General features: G+C 38.6%; 1 protein-coding gene across 3 annotated transcripts in view; it reads left to right on the top strand.

The window, feature by feature from the left end:
- Positions 1 to 27976, top strand: part of CEMIP (cell migration inducing hyaluronidase 1) — a 190407-nt gene that overhangs the window by 136448 nt on the left and 25983 nt on the right. For all 3 annotated transcript variants that reach the window (XM_077468315.1, XM_077468313.1, XM_077468314.1), the window contains 7 exons: positions 2516 to 2707; positions 21260 to 21429; positions 22397 to 22606; positions 23498 to 23703; positions 24981 to 25050; positions 25620 to 25748; positions 27885 to 27970. In XM_077468315.1, coding sequence (XP_077324441.1) covers positions 2516 to 2707; positions 21260 to 21429; positions 22397 to 22606; positions 23498 to 23703; positions 24981 to 25050; positions 25620 to 25748; positions 27885 to 27970 — 1063 coding nt within the window. The remainder of the gene's footprint in view (positions 1 to 2515; positions 2708 to 21259; positions 21430 to 22396; positions 22607 to 23497; positions 23704 to 24980; positions 25051 to 25619; positions 25749 to 27884; positions 27971 to 27976) is intronic.

Below are 27976 nucleotides of genomic sequence, written 5' to 3'. Positions count from 1 at the left end.
TGCTGATCTGTGTATTCTGACATGGGGGAGTCCCCGCTGTCAGAATACAATAGGAATGGTGGGGAGATCCCTGCAAACACATCACTTGTGTAAATGCAGGGATCTGTGAGTTTTTTTTCATCCCGCTGTGCAGTAGTTAATACAGCTTAATGCAGTAATTTTTGTTTTTCCATCTATTTTCCTCCCAGTAATACACCAGATCACAATCTGTACTAGTTCCAACCTATTTTATTAAATACAGATCTTAAGGAAAATATATTTCAGAACAACTAGGTACAAGTTGTACAACGCTATATTTTTGCCTTATCTACAATGGCTTTAATATATTTCTGTTGAAAAATAGTAGGTTTGCTGAGCAGATCACCAGGTTAAACATACCTTTACCACCTTTCCATAGCCAGATATTACTGGCTTTGCTTGCACAGCATGTGCAGGAAAAAATTGTGGGAGGAGCCTAACAGAACATACCACGAAAAGCTGCCTGCAGAAAACTACAGGAGGGGGCGGAGACAAGACCAGTCACTTTGCACAAGTTCAGAGAGCAGCAGTGACTGGTCTTATTATAGGAGGAGTGCAGGAGTCACTTTATACTGGATTACTGCACAGATCTGGACGGAAAACTCAAAGCACGCCATGATTCAAGTGGGAAAACACTTGCCTCTAGTAATTAGACAATGGGGTTGATTTACTAAAGGCAAATAGACTGTGCACTTTGCAAGTGCAGCTGCACTCTGCAAGGGCATTTGCTCTAGAGCTTTCTAAATGAGGTAAAGTTCTGTTGACGTCCAATCATCCAAGCATGTACAAGCAAAAATTTTGTTTTTTTGTTTTTATTTAATCTTGCACGTGATTGGGTATTCTTTGCAAAGTGAAACTTCACCTCATAATTGTGTTTAGCATAGAGTTCAGCTTTAAAATTAAACAAATTTCAAATGCATACAGTGTATATCAGTTGTCTTATGAAAGAAACTTTACAAGGATAGCAGAGACAAGATGAGGCATCATTTTAATCTGTTTTGGAAAAAATTCCTCACTGAATTTGGCATTTATACACAATTGTCAACTGCATCATCTTTACCACATGTCTGAAGTAAAATCATATTTTTCCCTTGTCCCCCCAGGAACCTGGTAGTAGTGTTACTATGCAAAATGAATATTTGCATTCCCATTTTGGTGTTAAATACAACATGTGTCCAGTTTCTGAACATTAACTCCTTATCCCTGTAGAAATGTCTACATTAGATTGCAAGCTTCTCGGAAATGATAAATTCTGACAGTAATCCTACATATGAAATAATTGACAATATAAGAACAGGATTTGATGATGTTATTCTCAAAGGATGTACTGGGTGTAAAAAAATGTGTAATATATTTATGTCAAAGTAGGAGAATTGTGACCTTTTTGGATGGCTGGCAAACAGCTATAATAATCAGATAGAAATGGAAGGGTTTGGCTTATTTGTCTGTCTCTCTAATGCTGTGCAAACAGTGCTGCAGAGAAAACAATACGTGGAATTCCCTAAAAACCTGATAGAGCATTATTAATATGCACAGTAAAATTTCCGGGTGCCATTCTGAACCAGGGTTCAGTTGTACTCTAGGGTGACTAGTTGATCTCCTATTTAATGATGGCCGTATAATTCCAGGGTCAACACCACTTGGAAGAGCCAGCAGTTTGCACCAGTGATCTTTTTCGCTGTCTGTATAGCTGGCTTTCTGACCACCATTGTAAGGGGGGCCATTCCTCCCACTGACCCCCCAATACATGCTATTAATAATGTTTTTAGCTGTCTGTAAGTAAATTTGTTGAGTATACCCGCAAGTAAGGACACCTAAACCTAGGCATAAAAAGTACCATCATCCAAAATGATATAGGAAAACAAGGAAAGGGGTAAGAGCGTGAGGGTAGGTGCTGAGGCTAGTCACACAAATGCTCAAACCCCCAAAATTAGGAATGGACTATCTAGGTACTGATAAATACAATTACAGTTCTTGAATAAAAAAATAATTTATTACATATAAAAAAAAGGGAGAAGACAGAGATATACAAAAATTACATTAAAATGATTGCATATTCAATTTACAAATACTCAGAGGTTTCCCCTAGAAGTATCTGTTGGTGAAGTGTTTACCATAGATTAATCAGACCTCAACTAGTTTCACGGTTCAAACACCGCTTCATCAGGAGGAATAATCTATAAAACAAGTAATCAGATTAGACATAAAAACAAATAGTGAGAATATATGACAACATCAGTTAGATAAATACAGTTCAGCCAAAACAGTGGAAAATTGCTTACCTAACAGGTCAATTGCCAGGTACAAAACCTGGACAAAACCCGGCCGCTCAAAAATCACCCCCTGCGGTGGTCCATTAATAGAAGCCAACTTTGTATATTTAATTATGATTCCTGAAGTTTCTTAATATACACATATTATGAACTGAAGTCTTATTGTGAACCATGTACAGCATTTGAAACACATAATTACACAATCTTCAACTCATGTGTTACAGTGAAGCCCAGGCTGACAGTGACTGTGGACACCAATGTAAACAGCACCATCCTAAATCTGGCAGACAGCACCATTTCTTGGAGAGCCGGGGATGTCATTGTAGTGGCCAGCACAGACTACTCCATGTACCAGACAGAGGAGTTCACAATACTTCCATGCAGAGCATGCACTTCCAATCAAGTCAAAGTTGCAGGTAAATAGCCATGGTCATTACGAGACCATGAATATTACACTGGCACATGGAACCACTATTGTATGATACTAGTGTGATGCATTACTCTCACAAAGATTTTACATTTCCTAAAGTCAACTTCTGCATGGACCTATGGTTGTATGATACACTTGTCAGATTAGACAGTTGAACGTTCCTCTTTGGAGTGCTTGCTCTGAACATGAGACCAGCATGCAGGATTCATGTTCAGAGCAAGCACTCCATGATTCCCACAGCGGGTATCATACTATGCCAGTTTACTTCCCCTAACTTAAAGTTCCCCTAAACCTAAAGTTCATAGTTCTACCAGCATAAAAACTGATACAGCAGATTTACACTATACAAGCTTTTCTAAGACACTTCCCAAGCTGGAATGTTGACTATGTGCCATGATACGATTCTACCTGACTTGGGAGGTGGATTGGACCTTCTGTACTAATACCAACATCATCTATGGCATTATTGAAAACCTTTTACTTTTGGTTAAATGTTGTCTATCACAGATGAGATGGTTTGCCCTCAGGTGGAAGTGTCTATCATCCAACGTCTAGCTTAAAGTGGGCATAGAGCAATGTGTACCTACTGAAAGCCATGAAGTGTTTCTTAATATTTGTCTGAGGAGTCAGAAAGCACAAGAGAAAAATGCCTCCATTGTGGCTATTGGCAGATTACCTCAACGGTAGGCTGTCCTTTTAAGTGACCCATTGCTATTATGATTTAGTAGGTGCTTGCCTTTGGCCATCGCTCACTCATCTCAAATAGCAATAGCACAGCTGGATATGCTCTCCTTGTTTGCTAAAGGCCAATATAGAGGTTTATTGCAGGTGAACATTTGCATTAATCACATTGGGAAGAATAGGCCAGATTATAGTTCCTACCTTGAGAAACCCACCCATTGCATTTCTATATATTTTCAGAGAAAAGATGAAAAAACATGATAAGTAGTATAACATTCGTCTCCATTTAAAATATTATTTCACTTTTATCTTTGGTATCAGCACTACAAGGGGTATTGGCTTCTATGAATCACAGTATCACCATAATTGTATCCACCCAATGTGACTAGGACTGCATCCTCTAGGGAAATGCTGGACGTTTCTCAAAGTAAATACCAGAGAAGGGAAATGTAGCCCAATGGAGGAACAAAGACAAGGAGATAAAAACAAGCAGTGAATGAAAAGCAGAGGTCAGCCAGAGAGGCATACATTTGGTGTCTATTTCACTATAACACGTCACTATCATGATCTACAATGAATGTAATTCTGTCATTTTAGAGAAGGTGTAAATAATAGCTGAATAAAAAAAGAACAGCGATGGGACCATAATATACCACATTGTATATTGTTATGCATTTCTACACAGGATTTACCAGAGAGCTGTGGGGTGTTATTATGGAAAAGTATTTTGTACCATATAAATTGTTTTTTCAAACAATTTGGAACACATTTCTAATCTATGTGAACAATATAGTTATCATGCATAATGCCCAAATATTGAAACGGACCCCTTTGTGTCTTCTCCTTCTCTTGATCACTTTGTGCCCTTTATGTATATTGACCCTTCTGTGTCTTCTATGTCTATTGGCCACTTTGTGTCTTCCCTGTCTCTTAGCCTAGTGTCCTCTCTATCTATTGATTCCTTTGTGCCTTCTTTGTCTAATAGCCACTTTGGGGAAGATTTACTAAAGCTGTGCATGGAAGCCAATCTTCTAAGTTCAGGTTGTTCAATTAAGCTTTGACAATAAAACCTGGAAGCTGATTGGTTTCTATGCAGAGCTGCAGCAGATTTTGTAAATCTCCCACTTTGTGTGTTCTCTGTCTATTGGCCACCTTATGTTTTCTCTGTCCCTTGGCTACTTGGTGTCTTCTCTGTCTATTGGTCTCCTTGTGTCTTCTCACTCTATTGCCACCTTTGTGTCTTCTCTGGCTATTAGTCCCTTTGTACCTTCTCTGTCTATTGGACCCTTTGTGTTTTCTTATTCTATTGGTCCCTTTTTGTCTTCTCCCTTGATTGGTCCTTTTGAGACACGGGTCCTATGGCAACTGCAGGGACTTGTGTGACTTAAAGAGGAACTGCACCTTTTAAAAAAAATATTAAAAGCCAGCAGCTACAAATATTGCAGCTGCTGACTTTTAATAAATTGACACTTGTCTGTCCCAGGGTCCAGCGATGTCGGCAGCAGATGACGAGCAATCGTTCGTCTCTCTGCTGCCCCCTCCGCCATCCTCTGTCAGGGGATCGGGAAGTGAGGCATTGCGGCTTCACTGCCCGGTTCCCTACTGTGCATGTGCGAGTCGCGCTGTGCATCTGTACTGGTCCCCGCTGTGTCCTGGGAACTGTGGGTTTCCCAGAACACAACGGGGGGGGGGGCATCTGCGGCGGTCTGCAGCGGTCTTGTCCCCTTCTTCCACCGTCCCCAATACATCTCCTTAAAGTACAGAGCTTTGGGGGCACACTGCACATGCTCAGTTTGGTGTGTATTGCTAGAGAGTTTTTTTTTTCTTTTCTTTGGAGGGTGCATGTGATGAGCACAGGGCCAATCAGCACTGTCCAGACAGAAGGTCAGGGGTCATGCAGCCTCATAGGATCCATCGATCAACTTCAGTACAACCAACCTGTTGTTTTTTTTGTTGCTATAGCTGCTATAGCTGCCAGCAGTGATTATTGTATTCAGACGGCTGAGAAACCTTCCACTGACAGAATAAATTAGCACAGCCAGAGGGATTTTCCCATCAACAATGACTGTGTTGATGGGGGAATCAAGCAATTTTCTTTTCTTCAACCCATGCTTGAAGGAAAGAAAGTTGTGAAACATATGGCCTGCCAAAGACAACTACTCACCTGACTGCAGGGAAGATAAGACATCAATGAGGGAATCACACTTGCTTGCTGCACTTGAACTTGAATCTGCATCTGACAGATTCACTTCTAAGATGTATTGGATTGTATAACAACAGGGTGGAACTGTGGATACAGGGAATAGTAGAGAATTGTGCCACATCCTAATTATGCAGAAGAATATGTTTGGACAGTACAATGGACTTTATAGGCACAGAGTACACCAAATATAATAAAAAAATGTTTTCTTTATTACAAAAAAATATTATATATAGACACATTAAAAAAGATGGCACAATGCAAAATATAAAAAAACAAACACAAGAGGGTGCCTCCATCTAGGTGTAGCGATTTGATTAAAAAGGCATAAAAAACAATTAAAATGCACTCACCAGATAAAAGTAGATCAAGGTTTGTCATAGACCCATACAGATCTTCATAGAATCACAGTGAGGCTGCTGAGCTCTGCAGGCATGTGGCTGGTTGAAGCAGAATTCTTGAAGGTAGTGCAGCTGTCAGGCTTCAGGCTGGAGCATAAGCATCAGTAGCTTCCAGAAGTGACAAGATGGTTTCAGCTCCAAAACAGCATCTCTCAAAGCTGAGTGAAGACAGCAAGTGGAGGGGGTGTGGCTACATATTTCAGGGCAGAAGGAGGGCTCCTTTATCAAACCTTTTTATCGTAGACCTATGGTTTGATAAAGGAGCCCTCCTTCTGCCATGAAACATGTCGCCACATCCCCTCCACTTCCTGTCTTCACCCAGCCTTGAGGGATGCTGTTTTGGAGCCGCAGCCATCTTGCCACTTCTGGAAGCTGCTGACGCTTATGTTCCAGTCTGAAGCCTGACAGCTGTACTTCCTTCAAGAACTCTGCTTCAAACAGCCACGTGCCTGCAGAGCTCTGTAGCCTCACGGTGATCCTATGAAGATCTATGTGGGTCTATGACAAGCCTTTATCTACTTTTATCTAGTGAGTGCATTTTAATTGTTTTTTATGCCTTTTTAATTAAATCGCTACACCTAGATGGAGGCACCCTCTTGTGTTTGTTTTTTTATATGTGCATTAGGATCTCAAGACTTAATTTGAGAGGAGCTGCATCCATTTTACCTGGTGTTCCCTACCACTCTCCTGGCCCTTTTATGTGCCACGTTCAATGATGGTTGGGTTCCAGTCAGGGCAATAGCTTATTCTTTTTACAATGCAAAATATTGGCTAGAACACATATATACAGGCATACCCCACTTTTAAGTACACAATGGGGTTTATTTACTATTGCTGGAGAGTGTAAAATAAGGCTCACTTCTGCATAGAAACCAATGAGCTTCTAACCCCAGCTTGTTCAATTAAGCTTTGGTAATAAAACCTGTAAGCTCATTGGTTTCTATGCAGAAGTGAGCCACTAAGATCCATTCCCAATAGGTATGAACGCTTCAGCACTATAATACTACAATTGCCCACACCAAGCCCGATTGGATATTGGTTAATGTACCATCTTTGGATACCTCACAACTATTGGGAATGGGTCTTGTTGGTTTAGGTGGTGTTTTATTTATATATATATATATATATATATATATATATATATATATATATATATATATATATATATATATATATTCTTGGCAAACATTTTGCATTGTGCATCTTTTTTAATGTGTCTGTTTTAATCTAATTTTGGAATAAAGAAAAACTTTTTTTTAATTATATCTGATTATATCTGATGCACTCTGTGCCTATAAAGTCCATGGTACTGTTCAAACATATTCTTTCACTTCTAAGAACGTTCTGTCAGAAAATGCTCACAGTGTATATGAAAAATGTGTTATAATATCCTCTGAAGAGAAGCAGAAATAATACTTGTTAAAAATCATTGCAGTATGTGTAGAAGATCCTTAGTTGGGTAATGCTGAAGGTAAAACGGGTAAAACAAAACAGATTTTTTTTCAACCATATGCGTTTTCTTTGTGTGGTTGCGTACCATGCATTAATGTCCTGTTTACATGTCCATAATGATGGAATGGTTTATATTTACTATGGCACATGCCCATGGAAGCATTGCTCAGGAGAGCAGCATAGCATAGTTTGGGATAATTCTCTATCATTTCAATTTTCTTTGCTCAGCGGCCTTCTTTATCATTGACTGTTCTAGGTAGAATGGAATGAACTTTTGAGATGCTTAGATACTAATTTATGAAGTATTTGCTAACAGCGCCCAGGGCAGCATCACATCCAAGATATAGCCTTGATGACAGGACTCCATTAAAGAATATGACCTGTTCATAAGTTGGATTTGTATTTCTTGTTGTCTTTCAGCTTGGAAACTATTGCATATTCGTTTGTCAATGAACCTTTCAGTGAATTAATAGCGTGGATTCCAAAAGTATTATTAGACACCCCCCAAGTAAACTGTGAAAAGTATTTTTTTCACTCTTGTCACTCTGTGTGATATACGATACAGTTAGAGAAAGTAGTGTCTCGTCTTCCATAATCTGATAACGACAGTTTCTTGCTGATGGGATACTGCGTGTTGAGGCAGGTGGCATTAGTGTACGCCCATGTGAAAGCATCCCTTTCCAGAGGCAAATCTTGTCATTTCTCCAAGAACTCCAAATAAAACATAAATCAAGATGATCACTATAAGATAGACTAGAAAACTCTCTACAGTAATTTGTTTACTGTAAATGAGACAGTATAACCAAAGAGCCCTACTCCATAGAAGCCATGGTTTCCATGCACTGCACTGATGATGGCCAATGAATAGCTCAATAATATTAGATCATATTTACACTATTCATCAGTAGTTCTGGACATGCATCTGACTGTTTGGGGTATAAAGGAAGGATTTTCATGGCTATACCAACTTTGCCAAAATGAGAAACAATTCTCTTATTTTAGGATATGTGATGGAATGACACATGTGAATACCTTCTGTTCTAAGAAAGCTTTACTGTGCTATCCGTTAATTTTAATGCATAAGTAGACATTTTAAAGAATTAAAGAAAATCAAATCATTTATGGGATGCCTAAGAGACTTCTTTAGTTCAGCTTGCAGGCTGAAAGAAAGAAAACCATGCTAACAGGGAAGAGATGGGTTCTTCCAAATTCATTAAGGAAATGTTCCATGCACATTTCAAGAGTTTCAAGAGACTACTTTGTGACTTAAGCTGGCCATACACCTATAGATTATCTGCAGATTTGCTATGGTTAGATGGAAAAAGTGCAACAGATTTCTCCATGTTCGCTAAACGTGTGGATGGAGGAATCTCCCACTTTTTCCATCTAACCATAGAAAATCTGCAGATAATCTATAGGTGTATGGCCAGCTTAATTTGCAGAGCAGTAAAGGTGGCTTTCACCAAAGATTCACTGGTGGTGAACCAATCACACTCATATTAAACACATGCACCATCAAGACTCCCCTTCCTGCAATAAATGTTTGGTGAATGTCAGATTAACTGCTTTATAAATATGTCCCTTAGGGCTCGTTTAAACTTGTATTTGGCAGGTGTCTTGGAGGCAATGAGTCATCTCCTGAACTTCTGTTTTAACCTTAAAAAAGCCACAGTACTGTGCCGTAACCACATGCATTACTCACAGTTGCCCTGTGGCCCCATTCACTTAAAGTGGCGTTCCACCCCTAAAAAAAGTGTAGCTGCTGACTTTTAATAAACAGACACTCACCTGTTCCATGGCCCAGCAAAGTGGGCGCACAAAGCCTCGCTCCTCTCCCCCTCCTCTCCCCGGCACCGGAATCTTAACTGTGGGCATCCGGCTGTGAAGCCGCGCAAACCACTCTGCACGTTGTGAATGGCCAGGCAGGAAGGGAGGGGGGAGGGGTAAACTTTCTTCCGGTGCCAGGAGAGGAAGTGTGGCATGTCAGGGGGTCACCAGTACGTAAAGCAGAAGTTCCATTTTTGGGTGGAACTCCACTTTATGTGAGTCACATTTGGTGATGGCACTGCCTAGTACTATAATTTTTTTGCTTTGCTTTACTGTGACTACAATGAGTACTAACATTGTCAGGGGCCATATTAACTTATGGCTGGGTGGTAAGGGATTGATAAAAACCACAGCCCAGCAGTGTAAGTGAAGCCATAGGGTCAACAAATAATATTGTTTGCATAAAGAACAAATGCATAACCGTTTAAAAAAAAAAAAAAAAAAAAAAAAATATATATATATATATATATATATATATATATATATATACACCTGCCTTTACACACATGAACTTTAATGGCATCCCAATTTTAATACTCATAATACTTTTGACTATATATATATATATATATATATATATATATATATATATATATATATATATATATATATATATATATAATTTATATTTATTTTTTATATCTCATAGCCATTTGGATGGCCTCAATTACACAGCTGTTGCGTGAAGCCCATCAAAGTCAACTAACCAGTGTGTTTTGTGTTTGGAACTACATAAATCTTGACAGGTTCTGAGTTAGGAATTAATATGCGCTATTTGAAAACCAAACTGTTTCTCTAATCACAGGTCAGATGTTTGTTTATACTAGGCACTGCCTTATGTCTGACTTTATTTCAATGAAAAGAAATACTTGACATGCCAAAATAAGAAGCATGTGTTATTTTACAGGATTTCGGTATCTGTTTTATGCTTTAATGGTTTTAGGCCTGGTCTAAGCGGATCTTGTAACAGGCCAACAAGGACAATCAGTGTCATAGTTGTATGAAAGCTAATTAATGTTTGTGCCACATGTCATATTTAATACTTTTCCACAAGTTGTGTGAGTGTCTCTTTATACATGTGTCTCTTATATATGTGTCTCTTTATACATGCACATTTAGGACAAACAATATGAGAAAAATGACCTGGCAACTGAGACATATCTTTTGTACACTAGAGTGTATGTTTACCCAGAATGGGTGGGTTCCCAATACACCTTGTGCTGATTTTAGGACCAAAGACATACTTCTGTGGTTATTGGAACTTCTGCAGACATTGGAACTGGCTTCCTGGCTGGAGAGAATGCAACTTTGGCTATGCACTAGCGTGGTGTGTGGCAAAAGCATTCTCAAGTAACATAAACAGAAGTAACCTTCTTTTGTAGTTCCTGGCAGGCAAACCGAGAAACTTCTTGGGAAAGGGTGAACTGGTTAAGGCTTGGCTGCTTGTGGACAAAAGAGAGGTCACACGTTAGAGCCGATTTAGGATTTAAGTATAGGAAACATTGAGTTCAATTTACTGTAATTGGATAGTGCAAAATCTGGTGCAGTTGTGCATGGTAGCTAATCAGCTTCTTAGTTCAGCTTCTTCAATTATGCTTTGACAAAAAAAAAAAAAAAAAACTGGAAGCTGATTGGCTTTTAGTCAGAGCTGCACCAGATTCATTTGTGGGCTGTGCATTTAAACACAATGACCAACTACAATGACCGATTCATGGCTGAGATGACCCCTCATCTTAGATGAGAGCGCCCCTGGTCATGCAGTTCCTCCTCCTCGGATGTAGCCTCTGTTCTTCAAAATTGCATTATACCGGTTCCTTAACGACCAATGATGTATGTCAATAATGTTTTGTACCGTTCCTTTTTTATACTGTATTGTACGGTTTTATATCTGGTTTATAAGGTTTATAAACTTAATAAAAACGATTGGAAAAGAGCTGCACCAGATTTTGCACTCTTCAGTATTAGTAAATCAACCCCATTCTCTAGTGAAAATATGGGGTGACTTTCAGTGCACAGGGTAGTATGCACAGTTTAATGTGGGATGAATGGGGTAAATAATAGCTTGGCGCAGTGCAGAGGCTCATGATGCTTTGGACAGATGTGACCCAGATTGCTGGGTAGGTACTTTATGGCAAAGTCCCTGCAAGCTAAATACTACTTGCATATCAAATATCTTGACTAAAGAAACCAAAAACAGTCGTAGCATTTAGTAGGATAAAGTATGACTTGATGTAATATTAGGTGTAAAAGTATCATACTTTGTGTATCCCTAAATAATGTACAAAATGGGTCAATTCAACACCATTATTAATGATGTTTTTGGCTGCCATTTTCTTAAAAAAAGGAAAGCAGTCAAGTATTATAAAAGATGTAAAACCAACTTAAAACATATTATTATGCACAGAATAGGAAATGCATTCTTCATTTGTGTGGCTTTTGTTTGGAAGTGGAAAAATAATTCATGATAAATAACTAGAGCTCAGGTAAGAAACTATGCATCTGGAATCGTACAGGCTGCATTTAGCAAGTCTAATTTTCCGAAACATCTGTCCGAATATGACAAAAGCTAAATTTAGTTGGACCTGGCTCTGCTCTTCATTACACACACATGTGGAGTGAACAATTTGGCATTCCTTATAACTTCATCTCCATGCAGTCTAACATAATTTTCAATCACTTGTCACCTAGCAATAAGTAACTTCACAGTATAATATTTGTAATTATGTTATAAAAAAGCATGCGTGGGTTTCTGAAATCCTTATGCCATGAGTCAGGAGCTGGATTACCAAAAACAAAAAAAATACGATTTTCTAATTGCAGCTTAAGCCTCACTGGCAATTAACCAAAGCACTCTTCACCACGATGGACCCATTTATCCAATGTATCAGCAGGTCCAGGGACTAGATGTTAGACGCCATGCCATGCTGTGATATCATTTAGACATGTAATCGTATAAATACGTTTTGCACTGGTCTTTTATATTTGAACAATGTATCAGCTGCTGTGCTAATAAGATCCCCCAAAACAATTAAAAGAGAATAAACACAGTTCTAAAGATCCCTAAAAAAATAACAATAATCAACTTGCAGAAAACAGCAATTTATAAATTGCCAAACAAAAAATTAAGTGGTCTGTCCCACTTTTAAATGAAAAGGCTATTTATCTAATTTGGAACAGATAGCGAGAGAAGGAAACTTACTGATTGGTTGTTATAGGCAACACAGCGAGAGAAAAAAACAACTCAAAATTGCTATGGGAAACTTGATGATAAAAAAGAAAATTCAGATTTTGTTAAAACAACTCCTTGCTCTAAATGTATTGTATGGATCCATGTAGGGCAATATACTGATGAACGGAAGAGTAGAAAGATTTTCCATAGTGTGGTATGTAGTAGCAGTTGTAGTAGTATTAAAACACAAATTGCCAACTCACTTTCGAGTGCTTTGATTATATCCTTTCTGCAATAGCTTTAGACTGGGCCAAAAATTATTGAGCCGGGTTACAATTTCTCCGAAGCCCTTGTTAAATGTTACTACTCATTACATAAATAGTCAAAACTGAAAAATGTATGCTATTTTGTATCATGTATATTTTAGATTACTATCATTATTATTAATGAAGTTAAAAAAATTAAAAAATTATGATTCAACACCTCTCCATCATCATAAACACATCATCTATAAAACGTTTCCAAAGTACTAAATTAAGCCAGTGCTTACCAAAAAAAGTTTTCTTTTTCCCAGTGATACATATTTTGCAAATTAAAAACTTGATCATACCAGAATAAAAAAAAAGTATGTGATAAAGCAAAATCCTATGAGGAATACAGTAAATGGCCACATATGAATATATGAATGCTCAAGAGAAAGCCTTTCGGTCATTCCGATATGAATATGCCTTGCTTTTGATGTCTCTACGGCCAGTTCACACCATAGAAACTCAGTCCGCATGCATTACGGATGGTTTTCTAAATGCGCTTTTTTTGGTGTGTTTCAGTGTTTTCTTGATGCAGTCCAGTGCATTTTCCCCCTATTTTTCTTAACAAAAAAAACGACAAGTGTGTTCCAGTGCATTTTTGATGCCTTTTACAGTGATCCAATACAGTCCAGTGCATAAAAAATGCAGCAGGTTCTACTTTTTTTTTCTGGAACTGGAACGCACTGGAACTGACTGCACTAGTGTGAACTATGAGATTGAAAACCATATAATCTACTATCCATGCTTTTATTATGCAGAAAAAAACACACTGGATTGCATGTCGTGTGAACTGGCCCTAAACGTTTTGGAAGTACTCGAGAGTCTTGAAACAGAGACATATTAAATAAAAAGCTTATTTATTTTGTCCAATGTTTGGATGGAGTTCCATTCATCTTTATTAAGGCAACAAGACATACAAAAGTTCAGACATATAAACCCATAACTGCACTCACCCACAACACCCCTGAAAAGATGACATCATAGTGTGCAAAAGTAAAAAATATGCATCAAGGGCAGAGTTCAAAAGATAATCAAGAGCTCCAGAGCTCCATCAAACATTATATAAAATGTGAGATGAACAAGCGTGAGAGCTTCCATAGCCTTTTGTACTATTCTGGATACCTGCTTGGTGAAGTGCATTTACTTGGACTATTATATATATATATATATATATATATATATATATATATATATATATATATATATATATATATATATATATATATATATATATATATATATATATATATGTATGTATGTATCAGTGTATTGATGTAGTGAATGCCTGGACAGTGCTACTGTATCTAAGGTAGAGCATTTGTTATTCGTTCAGCAAAATAGCTTCTTGTTTAAGAAGGGGATTAATAGCTGATTAATAGCTGTGATTCTGTATTTATGTGACAAGAAAGTATTTTACTTTCCTTTGTGCAAATCAGCAGCTTCTGCTCCCATTATAGCTGTTAAACTGGTACCACAAGAAGCAAAAATCTCAGAGGGGCCAATATTCTACATGTTCAGCTTCATAAAGACTGTTTTTAATTAAGTTTGAAAATATGCAGCCTTCAGTTTAAGTAATAGGTATCACAGGCTGGTGGGATTATTGTAATTATTGGAGATCATACAAACACTGCATTCCAAGTTCTAACTTATTTTATCCCTAGAATCCTAGTAATAAACTAAAGTTACCATATATAAAGCACAGATTATCCCTGCGCGTGCCGAGCTTTTCTGTCCCAATTTTACAAAGCTCGTGTTGAGAAGATTTCTGTTTTATATAAATATGACACTTAAACACTTGCTGACTCCTTGCAAATATTCCACGAAGCATCCTCCCACTCGCTTTATTTATATTACTTAAGATAATACGATGTTTCTTCAGTGTTGGATTAACAGGCTCTTTACTTTTTTAATCTTAAAATAACAGTCGGGGAGGATAAGGAAGGGTTTGGTAGAGCGGGTTGTTATTATTGAAGTAGATAATGAACTTGTACTATAAAGTTATTTCATTGGAGAACAGTCTTATCGAGAAACCCAGCCCTTTTAAAACAAAATCTTCTGCTAACATATAGGATGAGGAATGTTTCAGTTTAGTTGAAGCTTAGGCGTCCTGTCATTCTCAAGCAGTTGTAAAACTACAATTCCCAGCATGTTTTTATTGGGTAGAGGTGCAGTAAGACCATGTTTAGAAACATTGGTAAATATAAACTATTGAACATCAACATTTTCTTATGTCCATGAAGCTCCATTTGGTTTTGCTATGACTGTAATGTTGACTGTCTGAATCAGGCATGTCCAAAGTCTGTCCCGCAGGCCAATTGCGGCTTGTGTTCCAGTTTAATATGGCCCCACTGGTAATTTATATATATATATATCTTTTGTGGCCCCCAACGGATCTCCAAGCACCGCTAAGGATGAGCTCAGGTGTGTTCACAACTCCATGTGCCCGAGCACACCAGGAAACTGACAACGCTAATCACAGACACTGCAATATTTCCTGGTCCGCAGCTGCAGAGATTTGGAAATGTCTCAGTGCCTGTGACTGGCACTGTCAGCTTCCTGGTGGGCTTGGACACGTGGAGTTGTGAACACACCCGAGCTCATCCTTAGTCTTGATAGGTGCTTGGGATTTGTTGGGGAGCAACAAAAGATATATATACAATAAAACCTTGGTTTGAGAGTGTTTTGTAAGACAAGCAACATTTTTAAATACATTTTGACTTGATATACAAGAAATGTCTTGATATACAAGTATCATCATGTCACAACTGGGTATAAAAGAGAAGGCGAGCGCCTCTAAGTGTACCAATACGGTTACATTTAATGAAATTACAACATTTAGCAACATATTGCTACACTTAGAGGCACCTATCTTCTCTTTAATACTCTGTAGCTCCTGCTGGATTTTGCTTGTAATCCCCTTGTGGAGGCTTCCATTTGTGGATGGACATTTTATGGTTACACAGCCTATCACATTGCTATAATATTTTTATGTGGACTATAAACTGAAGGACCTACGAATACATGGTTGTAGAACAAATCATTTGAGTTTCCATTATTTCTTATGGAGACATTTGCTTTGATATACAAGTGCTCTGGATTACAAGCATGTTTCTGGGACAAATTGTGCTCGCAATCCAAGGTTTTACTGTATATCCAAATAACATGCCCAAGCTCATCCGTAGACTCTTCACCACACACAGCCACAAAGTGCAAGTTTTTTTTTTTTCAATTGAGATAAATATATTGTAAAATCTCAGTTAATGTCAGTTGGTCTAAATCAGTTATAAATATATTTTTACACAACGTGTATACTTGGTGTTATGTTCCTGTTCATATTTTTTTAACTTAAAAGTTGACAGACAACCTTTATTACCAATAACATATATTTCAGCTTCCTGGATTTTGTTTTCATCTGGCCTTCAGATATGAAAGGCAGAGTGATTTAACACCTATTTAGATTTGTCATCCATGTGACGAAATGAAAATGATGCCGTTTGCAATAAACTTTGCATAAAATAGTTAATTTGCATTTAATTTTAATGGTTCAAAGAATGTCAGGCAAAATGGTTGGCCCTCACGCATGTTCACTTCATCAAATCTGGCCTTCTTTGAAAAAAGTTTGGACACCCCTGGTCTAAATGTCTCAGGTAGTTCCACCCATTGGCATGGTATTGCCCAATACCAATGAAAATTATGCCGTTTGCAATAAACTTTGCATACAATAGTTAATTTGCATTTAATTTTAATGGTTCAAAGAATGTCAGGCAAAATTGTTGGCCCTCATGCATGTTCACGTCACCAAATCTGGCCTTCTTTGAAAAAAGTTTGGACACCCCTGGTCTAAATGTTTGTTAGTTCCACCCATTGGCATGGTATTGCCCAATACCAATGCAAACTGATATATCATATTAGCGTGGTTGCTAGCTTATTGTCATATCGCTCCTGAGATCTGCCTGGCTCTTTTGCTTTATGGGTGGGGGGCCTCACATCATATATATCTGCTATAAAGCTGCAAAAAACATTTGGCTGGAGTTAGGCTAGTTAAATGAACCTACCGCATTCCCACGTCATAGGCCTACTACCACATTTCTAAATTACAGGGTACATTACACCCACACTTATTCAATAAGGTTATGTTATGTCTATTTCTGTTTCATGCATAACCCCCGCAGCAATCAGTCCAGAATCATATTTGATTGGTTGCTGTAGATCACTAAATTTTTGTGTCTTCTTATCTTTCTGTGTGCCCTAATGAGCTAGCCTCATCAATTAGCTGTGTTTGAACTATATTGCTAAATGTTGTTGTGGTTGAATTACAATACATAGGACATTGCCATGTCACCGCAAGTTGCATAATGTGTCTGGATGCTAGGCATTATCTGAACTATGTGAAAAATAAGACCTATCCCAGAAAACTGGCAAAAATACCCTTTCCACACTTCTCTTTTCCTAACATATTTTATTTTTTGTCTTTTGCTTATGTTGCTCATTTTAAATAAAACCTTTTTCTTTCTCTGTGTTCTGTTCTTTCCCTCACTAACCTAATTCAGTGCTGGCAGTAAGAATGATGGAAAAATCTTCTTTTCTCTCTGCTTCTGGTATTGTTTGCATAGGCGTGTGTTTTTCAGGTTCTAAATTAAAGGCATTCCATTTTTAAATAGATCATTAAAGGGGTATTTTTTAACTTTTAGAATTAAATGTTCCAAAATAACTTTTGTATTGTGGCACAAGCCAAAACTACAGAACTAGTTTATATATAGCTTGTGCTCAGTGCATGTTTGGCATATTTTAGAGTGATTACAGCTTAGCATGACCTGCATTATGATTAAATGAAAAGCATACAAGTGGGACACTTGCTCTGTTCAGCCTCACTAACAGACACCACATTTCATGTAAGGTAACGCAAAATGAATTTTATCAGTATTCCTCCCTCCCTGTAGTATTACTGAGAGTGAAGTTGATTTAAAGTGAGGCTGATTGCAGTGGAATTTGTTTAAGATGTATGAAAATCTGACACAGAACCTTAAGCCTAGTTATGGGAAAACATACTATATACATTTATATTCATCCAGTACGCACTGTAGACTGCTAGCCTGGTGGAACAAGTTGCAGAAAATGCAATCCTTTGATGGAATCACACATTAAACCTTATCATAATTTAAACACTTGAGTAGCCTTGTGATCAGAGGTCAGCAGAACTAACAAGCAAGATAGGGAGAAAAATAATTGCTATTTGTATATATTGTGACAAGATGGGGTTTTGTGGCTCAATGGTAGCGCCTAACAGTGAGTTGACTCCACGCCAGAAATAGTTTTCAGTGCTTTCCTGCCAACTTGTACTTTACTGCTTCAATTAGTACCACTTGGTCCTCCTGACCATTAGTACCTTTAGGTCCTCCATCAAACACATCGCAGTGTTTGTGCACAGATGCTGCACCTCAGCTATGCATTTTTCCTTGCAGCTTCCCAGCTGCTCTGTCCCTCATTGACCTCTTAGATTCGGGCCTTGGTCTGTCCTGACCTTGACAGCACGGTGCATACAAGCACCTCTTACTGCTCCCTTCACACACTGACCCCCTCCGTAGAGTGGGGCCCTGAGCTCAAACTCTGGCTCTCATATGAAGCCAGCAAACACTTGTGCCATTAGTGTGCTGGCTTTTTACAAAATCTGGAGTAAACCACCATATCATACAGTGGCATGGACTCTCTCTCTCTCTCTCTCTATCTCTCTCTCTCTATACTCTCTCTCTCTCTCTCTCTCTCTCTCTCTCTCTATATATATATATATATATATATATATATATATATATATATATATATATATAGTTTTTTAAGGCCAAGTACAACTACTGATACTTTTTTTTCAAGTACTTGCCGATACCGATTACCGATACTTTTTTAACGTCATGTGACAGTTTTTAAAGCACAATACAGATTAGGTGGCACTGATAGGTGGCACTGATTAAGCAGCACTGATGAGCACTGATAGGATTAGTTGGCACTGATGGGCACTGATATGCAGCACTGATGAGCACTGATGTGCACTGACTGATGGCAGGCATTGATAGATGGCACTGATAGGTGGCACTGACTGACTGATGGGCACTGACTGATGCGCACTGATTGATGGGCACTGATGGCCGAGTATTGATGCCTGGGCATTGACTGATGGACACTGATAGATGGCACTGACTGATGGGCACTCACTGATGGCTAACATTGATAGATGGCACTGATGGGCAGCACCTATGAGCATTGGGTACTGATATGTGACATGTATGGGCACTGATGGGTAGGCTCTGAAATGCAGGCAGCAATGACATGAGAGGAAAGGAATGCTATGCTCCCTGCGATGCCCATCTTGGTACTCCTTGCACTCGGCCTCATAAAAGCAGCAGGGGACATCTTGTTACACCCAGCCCGAACTATAGGGGCTGGGTGTAACAAGATGTCCACTGCTGGCATCCGAGTGCAGGGTTTATGAAGATGGGCATTGGGATGTTCAACTGCTGATGGTGTCACAGAGCGTCACTTCCATTACTGGATGTGATGGCTCCGATCACCGTTCCCGATGGATAATGCGGTTGCGCCCTGCACCCCTGCCAGCTTACCTTGAGGACTCACTCTCTGCTCCGCCCGCTGACTCCGCCCGCTGACTCCGTCAGCTGAGTTTGAAGTAAAACACATAGCCAATATTATTCTCCACGTGTTTTTTTATTGTGCATTAAAAAAAGAAAATGAATAAAATTAGACATGCTATCTGCCAATAGAACTTAACCAAAAAGTGCATTCTATGCAACCAAAAATATATAAAATATACCAAATCAAATCATTATTCAACCAAAAAAATTATGTCAAAGCAATAACTCCAAGGCCAATGATAAATAACATGTTATTTCCTCTGATTCCACAACATGGCTGGTTGAAGAAGGGCCGTTAAGGAACTAACTGAAAAGTGCAAACTGAAAAGTGCAAACTGAAAAGTGCAAAATGAAAAGTGCAAATCTACACTACTCTACTAACATGAAATTAGCAGAAGGAGCCCAAAGGGTGGCGCAAAAGAGCTGAAAAACAACATAGTACGTCACTACGTTCATAATTGTTGGCCAACAATTGTGTGGCCATGTGTATGCAAGACAAATCTGGGCCAACACCCTTCGGACAAAATTCCACAGTTTTGATGGCCAACAATCCAATCGCGTGTATGAGGTTTTAACCTTCATTTTAAGCCAACATTTACATGTTTTGGTATTTTATAAGGATGTCTTTTGAAAACTGATACAAGATGCATATAATCTAGCTACCTTTTGACTGTTTCCAATCTGTCACCCAATTTTTTGGATCTCTATAAAATAGTTATCTGTCCAACTTTCTAGCACTGGGGCTTGTTGTAATATATTATTGTACAGCCTAGCAGTTTGAGGGTTAATATTACATACCTACATTGCCTCCATAAAAATGTTCGAATTTGTAATAAAAGGCTCCCAGCAAGTTAAGCAGAGGGTCTAGGAATGCAGCAGATATCCCAGACATAATAATGGAGCGAACATTTCAAACATTGCATGCAAAGAGGCTAAAACTGTTGTGATTTGTAATCCTCTAATTCTAGTGGACAATTGAATTTTATGATGGAATTCAAGTAAGAGCGAGAGAAACAGAGACCATATGTGACCTGCCGCTTCAAAGCAGGTAGACAAATGGTAAGGCCAGACAGGTCTGCCTCTGTGTCTGCCATGTCTTTTAGCATTCCTGTTAATAAAAGATCCTTCAGTCCCAGCTCTACGGGACTTTGTAAATGTATACAGCACCAAGTAGGCCATGGTATTTCTCAGACTTCCTGAGACACATGAGCGTACACAATTTGGGTTCTGTATTTTGTATGAGGTATGCATGGGGGTGATTATCAGCATATACAAATCAACCTGTGTTCTTGGATTGATTTTGTCAAAGAGTTGCAGTTTATATGTGTTTGCTTGATTTGGAATCTAGAAAAAATAATAGGCAGACCCATCTGTGATCTGTGAACATCTGTGGCTTATAGGTCTACTTAGTTAAAAATAAAGATACTTGACAGTGTGACAAAATATGACCATAGGGAAAGTATGACAAAGCTAGCCCAGGGGAAGCTTGTCATCCCTACCTTGGGGGATTTTACAGTCAGATGGTATGATGAAAAAACAGAAGTTCTTACACGTTGTATGAGAAAAAAATGTTTTTGCTTTATCTGGAAACAAATTTGCTTATAAAGAAAGCAAAAAGCCAGGTTGATTTTCCATTTTTGTAAATTGAGAATTATCCTAGTCCATGCAATCATAAATCTTATTGGAATTCACTTGTGTGCATGCCGAGCAAAGGAATTGACATTAACTATTATGTTGTTATTGGACCTACAAAGGGATTCTGCTAGTTAAATTGGAAGAGTGTTTTTGCCAATTCCGAGGTGAACCTGTTGTAAAGCAAGTTCATGCACTGTTAATGAAAATTCCTGTTGGCTTTGTAGGGACAGCAAAGTATCTCCATATTGGAGAAGAGATGGATGGAGTGGATATGCGAGCAGAAGTTGGTCTTCTCAGCAGGAATGTTGTCATTTTTGGAGAAATGGAGAACGCTTGTTACAACAGCGCTGTGTGTAAATACTACAGCTTTGATACCTTTGGAGGTCACCTGAAGGTATGCTTACATAATACCATGGCTTAAAACTAAGCATTGATGTTTGCAAACTGTGGTTCCCATTGCAAAACAGTATTAAACACTCAGATATATGCTTTAAGAAATGCAGGTTCCTCTCTAGACTATAACTCATGAACAAAACCTGGTGTTTCCTAAAGTTTTTCTGTTAATCCCCATTGATCCAGTGGTAGAATACAAGTGTGCTTCAGGCAGATTCCTAGAGCTGGATTGAGGCCCAGACACTTTCCATGCCCGCAGTGCTGGCCCTCACTCATTTAGTCTTAGACTCGTTGTGCAAGAAACCAAAACTGTGGGAAATAGGTTGCCCTGGCTGACCCTTCTAGACATGCCAGCTTCCAGGCTGGGATGTTGATTCAATAACAAACATACAGAATTGGGGTTATGACTTCCTTTGCTAGATGGTTGTTACAGATTAGTGACTGCAAAAGCAATGATTTCAGATAGATCCAGAAAAAAATGAGAGGGTAATTTAAATTTGTCACTTTTGCATGGATTCGTAACAGTAATGTCCATGCAACACAAACAATTTTGTGCCAGTGATGCGTTTCAGATGCAGAATTAGCTCTTATTATCATTTTTGTTGCCAGGAAAAATTGCAGGTAGTAAAAGATCTGTGTCAAGCTTTTTGTAGCTCAGTTGCTGCTCTATCAATGTTTCAGTAGGTTTGGAGCTTGCTACATAATCACCATCTTTAATAGCTTATCATGCTATCCAATGAAGCTGCTGGTGACCATCCATGATATATCTAGTTTAGCATTGTAGTCAGCAGCAGCAGCAACTTTAGAGTATTTCCAGAGAAAATAGGCAGAGAGAGGAAGGAAGAAGGTGGTCTTTTGTGTTCCCTGCACTAGTCCCACATTAGTTCTTTGCCATGTTACTTCTGTTTATCTGAACTAGATTATGTGGCTTACATTGAAGGTGATATAATTGTAAATTATGATTTCAGGTTGGACGAGGCTTTAAATCTGTTCATTTGGAAGGAATAGAGCTGAAGCATATGGGACAGCAGACAATGGGACATTACCCTATTCATTTTCACACTACTGGTGATGTGGATGAAAAGGGTGGATACTACCCACCCACCTATGTGAAGGATATCTCAATTCATCATTCATTCTCTCGCTGTGTCACTGTCCATGGCACCAATGGTTTGCTGGTAGGCTTCTTCAATATCTTTATAACACATTGTCATATTACATCATGTATCAATTTTCTACAAGCTGTTTAAATAATACGACATGTAAAAAGAGAATGTTATTTTAATCGTTTTAGTCTGTCTTATACCCTTTCTGCTCTGATAAATTCTAAAAGACAAAATATGAGAAGGTTACACTTCAGCTTTAAATCAATAAACATAAACTCCTCCTGTCTCTTTCGATAAGACAAGACTAGTAGGCTATTCTAGACTCATTTGTCACCATAGCTCCTTGACACGGATAAGTATAAAGTATTAATTATAATACCGTCCAGATTTCTAATATTATAAGTTGGCACACCCACTTAGTCTAGGATAGCCTGCCATGGCCTAAGATAGCCCACAATCTGAGTCATGTAAAAGGTAATCTTTAAAGAAAACCTATGTGGATAGAAATTTGGAAGCTACCACTGGCCAGTGGCTACTTTGGCTGTCATGCTTATCCTTGCTTTACTTAACAAGTAACCAGTGTGAAAAAAAAATGTAGCCAGTATAGTCAAAAATGCCTGAGCTCTGTAATTGTTCCAGCACAGCTATAAAGGACAGTAAATTCAGTATGGATAGGAAGGCAGACCCGAAGCTTGCACCATTAAAATCTAGTTGCCTCCTTCAGTTAAGATTGTTGCCTGTGAAAGGACTGCAGAGCTCTTCCTTATCTAAAGCATCAAGCCATCCATTTAAAATGTGTTCTGCCAGCAATCTGATCTCCTTCTAAATTGGAAGGATAATAATATAAAAGAGGATCTTTTGACCTTCTAGTTCTACTAAAACCAATTGTTAGGATGTGTAGCTTTTGTTGAGCTGTGAGGACTAGTGTAGACGGCACAGTAATCCTGCTCTTTTTTTGCTTAGGTAAAAGACGTGGTTGGCTATGACACTCTTGGTCACTGTTTTTTCACGGAGGATGGTCCTGAAGAGCGTAATACATTTGACCACTGTCTAGGCCTTCTCATCAAAGCGGGAACTTTACTACCTTCTGACAGAGACAATAAAATGTGCAGAACAATTACTGAAGGCTCCTTCCCAGGATATCTGGCTAAACCCAGACAAGACTGCAAGTATGTACTAAAATGTGTACGACAAAATCTGGCGCAGGAGGGGGTTGGTGGTAGGGCAACAAATATTTTTCTTTATGATCATTATTGTTTTTTGCATATACCAGCTTTTCTCAACCAGGTTTCCTACAGAGCTTGCTAGGTTTTCATTGAATAGTGAGCAGTGGAGGGTTGATCTTCTGCCTACACTGACTACCAGCGTAAAGGGGCAACTTTACACTGACCACTATTGTAAGGCATTACTTTTACACTGTCAAACAATGTAAAGGGTAATATACAATACACTGACATCTATCTTAACCCTTTCTAGGCCACCCTGACACGGGGGGGTGGCCGATCACATGACCACTGCGAATGATCAGGAGCTGGTCATTAGCAGGGACCAAGAGCTGTCATGTACAGTTCCATCTCTGTGTTGGGAGCATGCAGTGAGCACGCTCTTTGCACAGAAACATCGTCTTCCCAGCAACACATATGTGCAGCATATGGGTGTTGACACATTTGTAAGGACACATTTATCCACTGACCACCAATGTAAGAAGTCTTTTCCTCTATTGACCGTCATTATAAAGTGGTACTCCAATTTCCATCATATCACTTATTATTTAAATTAATTTCATGATTATTACTGAAAATAATGTCTTATAGAGCAGTGTGTAAAATGATCTGCTCTGGATGGCAATGCCAAATTCTTTTATCTAAAATGCACTGATCATGCTAAAGAGTGAGCCATAGATATAATCATTTTTAGCAATAGGCTCCACTGGGGGTTAAAAAAAAAGTTTAGACATACTGGTATATACTGTTATTGACATTACAATATAATGTGATAGAAAAAAAATATTGTGTCCCTCGAGTTTCAACTTTCTAAGTTCAGGTGTGCTAAGATTCTAGAAAATAAAGGGAAATTGGAATAATGTTACTATGGTTAAATGAAAATATTGGGGGGGGGGGGGGGTTGGGTGGTTATATGAATCATGGGTGATTGGACATTCTTCTGTTGAGATTGCTTTCTTAAATCGCCCACACTGGCCAAAGATCCAGTCAAACTGAACTAACCTTACGTGGAATGCGGGCACACTAATTTCCCGAAATCTCAAAGCCTTTTAGATTTTTGATAGTTAATGGTTATCTACTAGCTGTGTCATTGCTTGTACATAGGGTCAGGGAATTCGATAATAATACCTTTTACCAGAAGAAAGACCTTCTAGCAGACAAAATATTTCTACTGATCGCACTACATCCTGTATTTATGTAATGTTATTTTATCTTTATCACAGTGCTGTTTCTACGTTTTGGATAGCCAATCCCAACAACAATATCATCAACTGCTCTGCTGCTGGCTCCGAAGTAAGTACTTCAGTGAAGGCCTTGGGATTTTTTTTTATTGTCAGCCCAGTTTAACCATACAATAGAATACAAAGGCACTATTCCCAAAGTAAATTTAAATCAGCTATAAATTATTGGTCCATCTGGAAGAGTTTATAAGTTCCATTACATTTGGAATCCAATACAAGCTCATGCTGAGCTTTGTTCACCGAATCATGTTAAATAATTAGAGGCTCCATTAAACATACTAATTCTCACCTTGATATTCTGGCCAGGGCAGCTTTATTTTATGACCATTGAGAAGATATAAATGCCTCACATAGACCTAGAAGACATAAAAAATGAAATATCAGAAAAGCCATAATCCAACACATTCTTTTTAACGTTAAGTAAGCCCTGCCTGGAGAATCTTAGTGAAACGTCTAGTGTGGTTTATTCTTATGGTAAATGATAGGTTTAACAATATAACTGAGGTAAAGAATAATACCAAGAAGAAATGTTTTATATCTTTGGGTTTTATAATAACATGATCCCATATTTAAAGAGATTTGTTTGAAGAGTATTTGACATTTTGATTTACTTTTTCCCAGGAAACCGGATTTTGGTTCATCTTTCACCATGTGCCAACAGGGCCCTCAGAGGGATTGTACGCCCCCGGACGCACTGAGCATACTCCCATGGGAACATTCCATAATAATCGAGCACACTCCAACTATAGGGTGGGTTTAACTTCATAGATGATATTTCCTTTTGAAGTCTCACAATGTAAAAACATTTGTGTTTAGTGCAAATCATTTAAAATATTTTAGTTTTTAAATGTCTATGTGGGTTGGTGACAGTCTTCTACTCTGTTCTCCATATTTTTGGACCTTAATGGTTTAGGCCATGTCCAACATGATACTATATCTTCCCTATCCATTATAAGCTCCAGAGCAATGTACTCAAAAAGGCATAGAGAACTTTTAGACTTTAACATGTAGTTAGATGAAAGAAAACATAAATTAAGTTCAATATCTCCGGTGAGACGTCTTACAAAAAACAAGGCTTCCCTTGATTGGCACCTAACAGTAGCTCAAACCATAGAAATAGAGTAAGCATCACCAGACCAAAATCTGATAAGAGTCCAAGATCATTTTAATAGTTGAAAAAAAAAGACATATAAAAAAACAAACAAACGCATTTCAGGGGCAACATCACTCCTCCTTTATCAGGGCTCAACAAAGGATAAAACTTAGACTCATAACCATCGGATGGACTCAGATCCTCCAATGATGCTCACCAACTGCTGTGAAGTTGTTACTCCATGAAGAGGTTCAATACTGGTTCTAATAAAGATCTATGAAGTCACTGGTTTCTCTAAATAAATGGTGTCCAACCTTTTGACCTTCCTGGGCCACATTGGAAGAAGTGGAATTGTCTTGGGCTGAATTTACTTGGGCACAGCAGCCCATTCATTTGAATGGGCTGCTATGCATGTGTTTCATGCAGGTAAAAGGTTCCTGCACCATTTCTGAACCGCAGGGGCTGGAAAATCACATGGTGCTTTCCACCATGCATTCTTCTGTCTATTCCCACACCTGAAAACATACTGCGTTTATAGAACTGCATTTATAGATGCATGAGGGTGCCATTAAGAATGACTGGCAGCCCCACATGTCTGTAAAGAGCAGTGTGTTTTGGTTGCGGGTGGTTGAACAGCTGCAATTCCCACAACCACCTGCAGTAGTGTGAACCTAGCCTAAATTCACAGACAGTTTGTAAAATCCATGATTTTTTTCATCTGCATGTGAATACCTGTTACAGACATGCAGACCGTGAAGTCATGTGGCATTTACTTGCCTGGCTCTATGAAGAATCCCTGCATTAGCTGTTGCTGGTGCTTTTACAATAACTCCACCTCCAACATCCCTGTCACTCATTCCTGCCTTCTCTGTGCTGCTGAGGCTTCAATGCAAATAGATATACATGGTATCCCCTACATACCTCCATACGTGCTAACCTCCATGGCCACATGCTGAACTCCCCTGGGCCGCATGCGCCTTGCAGTCTGCGGGTTGGACACTCCTACTCTAAACCATCAAAGTTGTATCCTATGTTGAGCCCTGATGAAGGGGAAGTAGTGTTTCCCCCAAAACATGTTGATTATTTATATGACTTTTTTTATCAGTAGTTAAAATTATCTTGGACTTTTTCTATCCCATTTTGGTCTGGCGCGTCTTGCTATATGTCTATATAGAATGATGTCACAAATATAAAGTACATGCCCACATGCCGAAAAATATAAGTGGAAGAACGCTGGGATGGAAATGAAGGCTCTTTTTCACCTACTCCAGCAAATAAATGCATTTTATGCAACAATGCATGTCGAAAGTTTTGTTTTGCTAATGTTTTGAAACTACAAGCAGTCCTAAAAGGAGAAAAAAAATCTGTATATATTTATTTAAAGGAGACGTTTGGGGTACATAAAAAAATAAACCTTCATACTTAGCTCTATGCTGCAGCATTGTTGTGATGTCACAGTTATCCCATGTTGGCTCTAAGACCAAGAACTGGGCGATCACATGACCGCTGATCACTCAGTTCTCAGTCTGCTCTGAGCAGAGACTGTCAGTCACCGCCCTCTAATCTGGCTTTTGGCCGAAGGAGAGCAAAAGTAAGTGCACTCCTGTGATCCACAAAAGAAGTATGGCCATACGTCTCTTTTGATAATTTGTAGCAAAAAAAACAGCAAAAGGAAACTATTGGGTAAGAAATATTTTTTTTAGAAAAAAGAGCAGGGTTTGATTGAGGGAAATACTGTCCCATGCCTGGGACCCTAGCAGAACTTGATTTTAATTCCCCATTTGTTTGAGCAGGCTGGAATGATCATTGATAATGGAGTGAAAACCACAGAAGCCAATGATAAGGATAAGAGGCCGATCCTCACGTTAATTGGAGCACGGTAAAT

Source organism: Lithobates pipiens, unplaced genomic scaffold (assembly GCF_037356315.1).
Source record: "Lithobates pipiens isolate NorthernLeopardFrog02 unplaced genomic scaffold, aLitPip1_a1.2 Scaffold_8, whole genome shotgun sequence".
NCBI lineage: Eukaryota > Metazoa > Chordata > Amphibia > Anura > Ranidae > Lithobates > Lithobates pipiens.
Note: the sequence above shows the minus strand (reverse complement) of the source record. Positions and strands in the feature narration are given on the sequence as shown.